The sequence below is a fragment of the Larimichthys crocea genome, unplaced genomic scaffold (genome assembly GCF_000972845.2).
Source record: "Larimichthys crocea isolate SSNF unplaced genomic scaffold, L_crocea_2.0 scaffold214, whole genome shotgun sequence".
NCBI classification, from domain to species: Eukaryota; Metazoa; Chordata; class Actinopteri; family Sciaenidae; genus Larimichthys; species Larimichthys crocea.
In genome coordinates this window covers 384,641-395,681 of record NW_020852853.1, presented here as the reverse complement: position 1 = coordinate 395,681, position 11,041 = coordinate 384,641, and the positions used below count along the sequence as shown (strand labels likewise).

Below are 11,041 nucleotides of genomic sequence, written 5' to 3'. Positions count from 1 at the left end.
GGTTGCCTGGTGACGGGGACAAGCGTCGTCTTGCAGCTTTCTTTAAACCCTGAGTTGACTCGTGATTGATTGGGCCGTGGCCATACGGCTGTGGGTCCTGCTTTGTGAGTTGATGAGGCTGCTGTTTGGCCCACAGGGGGGGGGAGGAGGGCGCTGTTTCAGCCCCTCGTTCTCCGACTGCAGCGCCGACCGAAGTTTCTTCTGCAGCTCCTCCATCACTCCTCCATCTCAAAATCACGAAACACGGGGACACAGGCTGGACCTCCACCCCGCCGCCAGTTGCTCCATACGACGCCGGTCCTCACCAAACCTCATCAGCTTAGTGCCCAGCCTGATGAGGAGAGAAGGAAGTGAGGACAAGAAGGTAGTGAAGGCAGGAGGGAGGAGGAGTGAGGAGTGAGAGGGAGAAGAAGGATTCTTAACGAAGGAGTTGAGGCGTGAAGAGGAATCTGAGGAGGAGAAGTATCGAGGCGGACGCGAAGGAGTGAGGAGGAGAAGGACGCATTTGCAGGAGGCGTGAGGAGAAGGAGTGAGGAGGAGGAGTGAGAAGGAGGAGAAAAAAAGGATGAGCGGCGGAATGAGAAGGAGGAGAAGGTAGTGAGGAGGAAAAGGAAGTGCGGAGGGAGTGAGGAGAAGAAGGAGTGAGGAGGAAAAAGGCGTGCGGAGGAGGAGGAGGAGTGATGAGAAGACCGGCCATAGAGTGAGGAGAGGAAAAGGAGTGAGGAGAGGCTAGTGAGTGAGGAGGAGTGAGGAGAAGAAGTGATGTGCGGAGGAGGAAAGAGGAGGCAGGAGGAGGAGGAAGGAGTGAGCGAGTAGGAGGAGGAGAGAGAAGGAGGAGGAGGAGGAAGAGGAGGAAGGCAGGAGGAGGAGGAGGAGGAGTGGAGAGGAGGAGGAGGGAGGAGAAGACGAGGCGGATGGAAGCGGTGAGGAGCGACGAGGATTAGCGTGCGGAGGAGGGGAGGCCGGGAGAGATAGAGAGAGGAGTGAGAAGAGGAGGAGGGGAGTGAGAAGAAGGAGTGAGGAGTGAAGAGGAATGAGGAGGAGAAGTAGTGAGGAGGACGAGAAGGAGTGAGGAGGAGAAGGAGTGAGGAGGAGTGAGGAGAAGGAGTGAGGAGGAGGAGTGAGAAGGAGGAGAAAAGGAGTGAGGAGGAGGAATGAGAAGGAGGAGAAGGAGTGAGGAGGAAAAGGAGTGAGGAGGAGTGAGGAGAAGAAGGAGTGAGGAGGAAAAGGAGTGAGGAGGAGGAGGAGGAGTGAGGAGAAGAAGGAGTGAGGAGGAAAAGGAGTGAGGAGGAGTGAGGAGAAGAAGGAGTGAGGAGGAAAAGGAGTGAGGAGGAGGAGGAGGAGGAGTGAGGAGAAGAAGGAGTGAGGAGGAAAAGGAGTGAGGAGGAGGAGGAGTGAGGAGAAGAAGGAGTGAGGAGAAGAAGGAGTGAGGAGGAGGAGAAGGAGTGAGGAGGAGAAGGAGTGAGGAGGAGTGAGGAGAAGGAGTGAGGAGGAGGAGTGAGAAGGAGGAGAAGGAGTGAGGAGGAGTGAGAAGGAGGAGAAGGAGTGAGGAGGAAAAGGAGTGAGGAGGAGTGAGGAGAAGAAGAAGTGAGGGGGAAAAGGAGTGAGGAGGAGGAGGAGTGAGGAGAAGAAGGAGTGAGGAGTGAAGAGGAGTGAGGAGGAGAAGGAGTGAGGAGGAGGAGTGAGAAGGAGGAGAAGGAGTGAGGAGGAAAAGGAGTGAGGAGGAGTGAGGAGAAGAAGGAGTGAGGAGGAAAAGGAGTGAGGAGGAGGAGGAGGAGTGAGGAGAAGAAGGAGTGAGGAGGAGAAGGAGTGAGGAGGAGGAGAAGGAGTGAGGAGGAGAAGGAGTGAGGAGGAGTGAGGAGGAGAAGGAGTGAGGAGTGAGGAGGAGTGAGGAGGAGAAGGAGTGAGGAGGAGTGAAAAGGAGGAGAAGGAGTGAGGAGAAAAAGGAGTGAGAAGGAGGAGAAGGAGTGAGGAGGAAAAGGAGTGAGAAGGAGGAGAAGGAGTGAGGAGGAGTGAGAAGGAGGAGAAGGAGTGAGGAGAAAAAGGAGTGAGGAGAAGAAGGAGTGAGGAGAAAAGGGAGTGAGGAGAAGAAGGAGTGAGGAGAAAAAGGAGTGAGAAGGAGGAGAAGGAGTGAGGAGAAAAAGGAGTGAGAAGGAGGAGGAGGATGTCAGATCATAATAATGGTGTTATTCTGTGTTGTATTGGTTTAGATCATAATAATAATTGTATCTGTGTGTTTCATATGTCAGGATGATAACTTTGTGTTGTTGGTCTCACTTCTTGATCTTGTCGTCCTGTTGATGGATCGTCTGTTTGAGGAGCAGAGTCTCCTCGTGGAGGCGCAGGAAGCGGTCCTCCAGCTCCTCCCTGGAAACCCGTGAGATGTCCTGTCTCGCCCGAGCATTCTGATACACTGACGACTCTACGACCAGAAAACACAAAAAACTGTTTAAATTATAAACTATTATTGCCTGCCTGGGCAGGTTGTCCGTAGTTTGTCTGTGTGTTGTCTGTAAGTTTTCTGTAGGTTGTCTCTGGGTTGTCTGTAAGTTGTCTGTAGGTTGTCTATATGTTGTCTGTAGGTTGTCTGTGTGTTGTCTGTATGCTGTCTGTGAGTTTTCTGTATGTTGTCTGTAGGTTGTCTGTAGGTTGTCTGCATGTTGTCCGTGGGTTGTCCGTGGGTTGTCTGTAGGTTGTCTGTGGGTTGTCTGTGGGTTGTCTGTAGGTTGTCTGTGGGTTGTCTGTATGTTGTCTGTAGGTTGTCTGTGGGTTGTCTGTAGGTTGTCTGTGGGTTGTCTGTAGGTTGTCTGTGGGTTGTCTGTGGGTTGTCTGTAGGTTGTCTGTAGGTTGTCTGTAGGTTGTCTGTGGGTTGTCTGTAGGTTGTCTGTGGGTTGTCTGTAGGTTGTCTGTAGGTTGTCTGTAGGTTGTCTGTAGGTTGTCTGTGGGTTGTCTGTAGGTTGTCTGTGGGTTGTCTGTAGGTTGTCTGTAGGTTGTCTGCAGGTTGTCTGTAGGTTGTCTGTAGGTTGTCTGTAGGTTGTCTGTAGGTTGTCTGCATGTTGTCTGCATGTTGTCTGTAGGTTGTCTGTAGGTTGTCTGTAGGTTGTCTGCATGTTGTCCGTGGGTTGTCCGTGGGTTGTCTGTAGGTTGTCTGTGGGTTGTCTGTGGGTTGTCTGTAGGTTGTCTGTGGGTTGTCTGTATGTTGTCTGTGGGTTGTCTGTGGGTTGTCTGTAGGTTGTCTGTGGGTTGTCTGTAGGTTGTCTGTGGGTTGTCTGTATATGACCATGTTTAATAATACGCTTGTACGTATTCCTGTGCTTTTTACCTTTTACTTTTTTACATTTGACTTTTACCTTTTACTATAGTACCAGTGACGTGTGGCCTGTGACCTGTGACTTTTGAACTGTGACGTATGACCTGTGACGTAATGACCTGTGACGGTGTGGCAACTGTGACGTATGACCATGTGACCCTGTGACGTGTGACCTGTGACGTATGACCTGGGACGGGGACCGTGACTTATGCCCTGTGAACGTGTGACGCTGTGACGTGTGACCCTGTGACTATGACTAGTGGTTAATGACCTGTGACGTCGGAAACCTGTGACATGTGAGTGTGACCTGTGACGTATGAACCTGTGGAACGTAGTGGACACTGTGACGTGTGAACCTGTGACGTGTGACCTGTGACTGTGACCTTGACGTATGACCTGTGACGTGTGACCTGTTGACGTAGTGACCTGTGACGTTGACCACCTGTGCGTGTGACCCTGGACGGTGGTGACCTTGACGGTGACCTGTGACGTATGACCTTGACCTGTGACGTTGAACTGTGCCTGTGACGTTAATGAACCTGTGACCTGTGACGTGTGACGTAATGACCCTGTGCGTGGTGACGTGTGACGTTAGGACCTGTGACGTATGACCTGTGAACGTGTGACGTATGACTGTGACGGATGACCGGTGACGGTGACATACTCTTTGGTTGGCCCGGTGACGGGGCAAGGCGTCGTCTTTGGCAGCTTCTTAACCCTGAGTTTGACTCGTATTGGACGTGGCCATACGGCGATGGGCCCTACCGGCTTTGTGAGTTGATAGCTTGGCTGTTTGGCCACAAGAGGCGCTGTTTCCAGCCCCTCGTTTTCTCACGACTGCAGCGCGCCCGAAATTTCTCCTGCAGCTCATCCCATCACCAACATCCTACATCTCCACATCACGAACACGGGACACAGGCTGACCTCACCATCCACCCCGCACCCCGCCGCCAGTTTGCTCCATACGACGACGGTCCTTCACCAACCTCATACAGCTTGTGCCCCAGCCTAGGAGGAAGAGAAGGCGTGAGGAGAAAAGAGGAGTGAGAGGAGGAGTGAGAGTGAGGAGAAAGAGGAGTGAGGAGTGAAGAGGAATGAGGAGAGAGTAAGTGAGGAGGACGGAAGGAGTGGGCGGAGCAATAATAATGCGTAGGCGTGAGGCTATGAAGTGAGGCGAGGAGCCACGAGTGAGGAGGCGGACTGAGCAGCGGCGCCGGCGTTCGCGGCCCGGCTGAGGAGAGTGGACGGCCGACGGCGTGCGGAGGAACCGCGTGCGGCGGCGGATGCGGAGTGAGGATAAGCCGGAGGGCTGCGGACCGGCGTGAGCGTCGGCGGAGCAGCAGGCGTGCGGCGGCCCAGGAGAGTGCGGAGGGCGGAGGCGGCGTGCGGCGGCCGACGGCGTGCGGCGGACACCGAGTGAGGCCGGGAGGAGGAGGCAGGCGGCCGTGCCGGCGCCCGCCGGCGGGCCGGAGCAGCCGGAGTCGGAGTGGCGCGGCCTGCGGCGTCGCCGGCGTGAGGGGCGGGGCGTGCGGCGCCGGAGGGCGGGCGGCGGCAGTGCAGCAGAGCAGTTGCGGCGGAGGCGTGCAGCACGGCGTGCGGCGTGACGCGGCCATGCGGCGGCGCCGGTCGTGCGGCGGCGCCGCGCAGGCGTGCGGCGAGAAGCCGGCGTGCGGAGCGTGCCGGAGCCGGCGTGCGGCGAGCGGCGTGCATCAGGAGGCGCCCAGGCGTGCGGCGGAGGCCTTGCGCACGGCGGCGCCGGCGGAGGCGGCCCCGGCGTGAGCGAGCGTGCGGCGCACCGCCAGGCGTGCGGCGGCCACGGGCGTGACCGGCGAGCGGCCCGGAGTGCAGGCGCCGCCCGGCGTGAGCGCGGCCCCGGCGTGCGGCGGCGGGCGGCGGCGGCGTGGCCGGCTCCCCCGGCGAATGCGGCGGACCCCGGGTGCGGCGGCGTGCGGCGCCGCAGGCGTGCGGCGGCACCGGCGTCGGCGGCGGCGGGCGGCGGCGTGCGAGCGCCTCCGGCGTGCAGCGCGGCGAAACCGGCCGTGCGGGTCGGCGGCGGCGTGCGGCGCCGCCGGCGTGCGGCGCAGCCGGCGTGCGGCGGCGGCGCGACGGCCGCTGCGGCGGCGCCGGCGTGCGGCGGCGTAGCGGCGCCCGGCGTGGCGGCGGCGGCGTGACGCCGGCGGCGCCGGCTGCGCGAGCGTGCGCCGGCGGCGCCGGGTAGCGAGCGGCCCCGGCTGAGGCGGCGTGCCGGCAGAAGACGCCCGTGCGGCGGGGGCCCCGGCGTGGGCGAGCAGGCGGCGGCGTGCGGCCAGCCGGCCGTGAGGCGTGCCCCGGCGTGCGGCGGACGGCGGCGTGCGGCGGCGGCAGTGCGCCGGGCGCGCCGGGGCAGTGCGGCGGCCCCGGCGTGCGCAGGCGTGCGGCGCACCCGGCAGTGGCGGCGGGCCCCGGCGGGCGGCGGGCGGCGGGTGCGGCGCCGACCGGCAGTGCGGCGTCAGCCGGCGGGCGGCGGACGGCGCCAGGCGTGCGGCGGCCGGCCGTGCGGACGGCGTGCACGGCCAGCGCCGGCGATTCGGCGTGCGGCGAGCGTGCGGCGGCGCCGGCGTGCGGCGTGCGGCGGCGATTCGCGGCGCCGACGGCGTGCTGCGCGTGCACCCGGCGTCGCCGAGCGAGTGCGCGCGCCCCGAGCGTGCGCCGGCGGCGCGGCGTAGCGGCGGCCCCGGACGTGCGCCGAGCGCGCCAGGCGTGCGGCGGCGTGCGCCGGCGGCGCCGGGGGGCGTGCAGCGCCCCCCGGCGTGCGGAGCCGCCGCGATGGCGGGCCCCGGGCGTGCGGCGCCGCCGCGCGTCGGCGCCCCGCGTGCAGCCGGCGAGCTCCGCCAGGCGTGCGGCGCCCCCGGCCCGTGCGCCCGGCGGCGGCGGCGTCCGCTCCTCCGATGGATGTTCTTCTGTGTGTCTTGCTTTCGCTACCTCCTCCTACTTGTCCTCTGTGTGGTTTCTCCTGTTTCCGGCTGCTCCCTTTGGTGTTAGTTGGTCGCCCTTCTTGCATCTTGTCCCGTCCTTGTTGACTGGCTCGTCCTGTTTGAGGAGCCAGAGTCCTCCTCGTGGAGGCGCAGGAAGCGGTCCTCCGCTCCTCCCTGGACAACCCGTGAGATGTCCTGTCTAGCCCGAGCATTCTGATACACTGACGACTCTAACGAACCAGAAAACACACAAAAAACTGTTAAATTATAACATATTATTGTCTGCCTGGGCAGGTTGTCCGTTAGTTTGTCTGTGTGTTTGTCTGTAAGTTTTCTGTAGGTTGTTCTCTGGGTTGTCTGTAAGGTTTCTGTAGGTTGTCTATATGTTGTCGTAGGTTGTCTGTGTGTTTGTCTGTATGCTGTCTGTGAGTTTTCTGTATGTTGTCTGTAGGTGTCTGTAGGTTGTGCTGCAGTTGTCCGTGGGTTGTCGTGGGTTGTCTGTAGGTTGTCTGTGGGTTGTCTGTGGGTTGTCTGTAGGTGTCTGTGGGTTGTCTGTATGTTGTCTGTAGGGTTGCTGTGGGTTGTGCTGTAGGTTGGTCTGTGGGTTGTCTGTGGGTTGTCTGTAGGTTGTCTGTAGTTGTCTGTATGTAGGTCTGTGGGTTGTCTGTGGGTTTGTCTGTAGGTTGTCTGTGGGTTGTCCTGTAGGTTGTCTGTGGGTTGTCTGTAGGTTGTCTGTAGGTTGTCTGTAGGTTGTCTGCATGTAAAGATACTTTATTTATACAGCCGTTTACAACAGTCCTTTCGGCGACCAAAGTGCTTTACAGTAGACAATAAATAACAAGAACAATAGGTAAAAAACAAACAAAATAAAAACAATAAAAACAATAAAGAACAATAAAATCGAATAAGAAATGATAAAAGTGTCATCATACTACTGGGTGTTAAAAGCCATCCTAAATAAGTTTTTAGCCTGGATTTAAAAGGCCCAGGTCAGACAACAGACGCATTCGACGGGGAGCTGATTCCAGAGCCTGGAGGTCGGCAACGGAAAAACGCTCGGTCACCCAGTGTTTTATTTTTGACCTGGGCACTTCCAGCGACAGTTGATCTTTAGACCTCAGAGTTCTACCAGGATGTGGACAGTTAAAAGCTCAGATTAATACGAAGGGGCGAGGCCGTTAAGAGCTTTAAAAACAAATGTTTAAAAGTTTAAAATCAATTCTATAAAGGACAGGAAGCCAATGAAGGCAGTTAAGAACAGGAGTGATATGCGCATGTTTGCTGGTGTTAGTTATAAGATGGGCAGCAGCGTTTTGCACAACTTGAAATCGACTGAGGGAAGACTGGGAGACGCCAACTAAAGTGCAATAGTCTAACCTTGAGCTTATTTAGGCATGGATGGCTTTCTCTAGGTCGTGACGGCTTAAAACATTTTAACTTTGGCCAGGAGACGCAACTGAAAGAAACTCGTCCTGACAACGTTGTTGATGTGTTTTGTCAAACCTGAGGTGACTGTCAAAGGTCACTCCCAGGTTTCTGATGGTTGAATTCAGCTTAGAGGACAGGGTGCCAAGGCCAGCCGTCCAGTATCCCCAAACACAATACATCCCAGTTTTGTAATTGTTAATGAAGAAAGTTTTGGGCAACCACTGCTTAATATAGTCGGTAATCAATCAAACAAAGAACATGTCCATTGCTGTTTGGCTTCACTGGCAGATAGATTTTGTAAGTCGTCTGCATAACAGTGAAAAGAAAGGTTGTGCCTGGCTATAATTGACCCAAGTGGTAACATGTACAATGAAAATAGTTAGGGCCAAGAATGGATCCTTGTGGAACTCCACCAGGAGAGAGGGGCAATGGAAGGAGGGACAGGTCCACCAACCATAACAGGCAAGGTTCTACGATATAGTATGATGTAAAACTACTTTAATACAGTACCATGGATGCCAACATAATTACTTAGACGTGACAGGAGGAACTGCGTAGTCCCCGTGTCAAAGGCTGCTGTGAGGTCAAGAAGCACTAGTACAGCAGGGCACTTGGGCTCCACGGACAGAGCGATGTCATTTGCACCTTTAACAGTGCGGACTCAGTGCTGTGACGAGATCTAAAACCAGATTGGAACTTCCAAGAACAGAGTTATCCTCAAGAAAAGGACTGTAATTGAATAAAAACAACTTTTCTAAAACCTTAGAAAGAAAAGGCAGATAGAGACAGGTCTAAAATTAGATGAAACTGTCTGGGCAGGTTGTCTGCAGGTTGTCTGCATGTTGTGTTGCATTGTCATGAAGGTTGTCTGCATGTTGTCTGCATGTTGTCTGCAGGTTGTCTGCATGGGTGTCTGCAGGTTGCTATGTTGTCTGTAGGTTGTCTGTAGGTTGTCTGCAGGTTGTATGTAGGCCTGCAGGTGATTTGTCTGTAGAGTTGTCTGTAGGTTGTCTGCAGGTTGTATATGTAGGTTGTCTGTAGGTTCTGTCTGTAGGGTTGTTCTGTAGGTTGTCTGTAGGTTGTAAGGTGTATGGTTGTCTGCAGGTTGTATGTTAGGTGTCTGCAGGTTGTCGTAGGTTGTCTGTAGGTTTGTCTGCATGTTTGTCTGTAGTTGTGTCTGCATGTTGTCTGCAGGTTGTCTGATGTTGCTTAGTTGTCTGAGATGTTGTTGTAGGTGCAGGTGTATGTAGGTTGTCTGCAGGTTGTCTGTATGTTGTCTGTAGGTTGTCTGCAGGTTGTCTGTATGTTGTCTGTAGGTTGTCTTACCTGGTCTGGGCAGGTTGTCTGCATGTTGTCTGCAGGTTGTCTGCATGTTGTCTGTAGGTTGTCTGCAGGTTGTCTGTAGGTTGTCTGTAGGTTGTCTGCAGGTTGTCTGTAGGTTGTCTGTAGGTTGTCTGCAGGTTGTCTGTATGTTGTCTGTATGTTGTCTTACCTGGTCTGGGCAGGTTGTCTGCATGTTGTCTGCAGGTTGTCTGCATGTTGTCTGTAGGTTGTCTGTAGGTTGTCTGCAGGTTGTATGTAGGTTGTATGTATGTTGTCTGTATGTTGTCTGTAGGTTGTCTGCATGTTGTCTGCAGGTTGTCTGCATGTTGTCTGTAGGTTGTATGTAGGCTGTATGTAGGCTGTATGTATGTTGTCTGTATGTTGTCTGTAGGTTGTCTGCATGTTGTCTGCAGGTTGTCTGCATGTTGTCTGTAGGTTGTCTGCAGGTTGTCTGCAGGTTGTCTGTATGTTGTCTGTATGTATTCTGTAGGTTGTCTGCATGTTGTCTGCAGGTTGTCTGCATGTTGTCTGTAGGTTGTCTGTAGGTTGTCTGCAGGTTGTATGTAGGTTGTCTGCATGTTGTCTGCAGGTTGTATGTATGTTGTATGTATGTTGTCTGCAGGTTGTCTGCAGGTTGTATGTAGGTTGTCTGCAGGTTGTCTGCAGGTTGTATGTAGGTTGTCTGCAGGTTGTATGTATGTTGTATGTAGGTTGTCTGCAGGCTGTCTGTAGGTTGTATGTATGTTGTATGTATGTTGTCTGCAGGTTGTCTGTAGGTTGGATGTAGGTTGGATGTAGGTTGTCTGTAGGTTGTATGTAGGTTGTCTGCAGGTTGTCTGTAGGTTGTATGTATGTTGTCTGCAGGTTGTATGTTGGTTGTATGTAGGTTGTATGTATGTTGTATGTATGTTGTCTGCAGGTTGTATGTAGGTTGTCTGTAGGTTGTCTGTATGTTGTATGTATGTTGTATGTATGTTGTCTGCAGGTTGTCTGTAGGTTGGATGTAGGTTGTCTGTAGGTTGTCTGCAGGTTGTCTGTAGGTTGTATGTATGTTGTCTGCAGGTTGTATGTAGGTTGTATGTAGGTTGTCTGTATGTTGTATGTATGTTGTCTGCAGGTTGTATGTAGGTTGTATGTAGGTTGTCTTACCTGGTCTGGGCAGGTTGTATGTAGGTTGTCTGTAGGTTGTATGTATGTTGTCTGCAGGTTGTATGTATGTTGTATGTATGTTGTCTGCAGGTTGTCTGTAGGTTGTATGTATGTTGTATGTATGTTGTCTGCAGGTTGTCTGTAGGTTGTATGTAGGTTGTCTTACCTGGTCTGGGCAGGTTGTATGTAGGTTGTCTGTAGGTTGTCTTACCTAGTCTGGGCAGGTTGTATGTAGGTTGTCTGTAGGTTGTATGTAGGTTGTCTGTAGGTTGTATGTAGGTTGTATGTAGATTGTCTGTAGGCTCTCTGTAGGCTGTCTTACCTGGTCTGGGCAGGTTGTATGTAGGTTGTATGTAGTGTGTATGTAGGTTGTCTGTAGGTTGTATGTAGGTTGTCTGTAGGTTGTATGTAGGCTGTCTTACCTGGTCTGGGCAGGTTGTATGTAGGTTGTCTGTAGGTTGTATGTAGGCTGTCTTACCTGGTCTGGGCAGGTTGTATGTATGTTGTATGTAGGTTGTCTGTAGGTTGTATGTAGGCTGTCTTACCTGGTCTGGGCAGGTTGTATGTAGGTTGTATGTAGGTTGTATGTAGGCTGTCTTACATGGTCTGGGCAGGTTGTATGTAGGTTGTCTGTAGACTGTATGTAGGTTGTATGTAGGTTGTATGTAGGCTGTCTTACCTGGTCTGGGCAGGTTGTCTGTAGGTTGTATGTAGGTTGTCTGTAGGCTGTCTGTAGGCTGTCTTACCTGGTCTGGGCAGGTTGTATGTAGGTTGTCTGTAGGTTGTATGTAGGTTGTCTGTAGGTTTTATGTAGGTTGTATGTAGGCTGTCTTACCTGGTCTGGGCAGGTTGTCTGTAGGTTGTATGTAGGTTGTCT

The 11,041-nt window shown here is 54.2% G+C and overlaps 1 protein-coding gene and 1 long non-coding RNA gene across 23 annotated transcripts in view; one reads left to right on the top strand and one right to left on the bottom strand.

Moving 5' to 3' along the window:
* Positions 1-234: 234 nt before the first annotated feature.
* On the bottom strand, positions 235-9,073 carry LOC113744804 (protein fantom-like). Its single transcript, XM_027275759.1, has 3 exons — positions 9,019-9,073; positions 2,278-2,422; positions 235-331 (listed from the first exon to the last, which is right to left on the bottom strand). The coding sequence occupies exons 1-3, from the start codon at positions 9,062-9,064 to the stop codon at positions 235-237; spliced, it is 288 nt and encodes a 95-aa protein (XP_027131560.1). The 5' UTR covers positions 9,065-9,073.
* A 1,062-nt stretch (positions 9,074-10,135) lies between these two features.
* LOC113744808 (uncharacterized) overlaps positions 10,136-11,041 on the top strand; it is a 1,113-nt gene continuing 207 nt past the window's right edge. For 2 of the 22 annotated variants that reach the window (XR_003461828.1, XR_003461830.1), the window contains exons 1-2: positions 10,272-10,934; positions 10,968-11,034. This is a non-coding gene — a long non-coding RNA (uncharacterized LOC113744808). Of the gene's footprint in view, positions 10,178-10,271; positions 11,035-11,041 lie in introns of those variants that run through there. The other 20 variants (XR_003461844.1, XR_003461845.1, XR_003461842.1 and 17 more) reach the window with 18 other exon arrangements.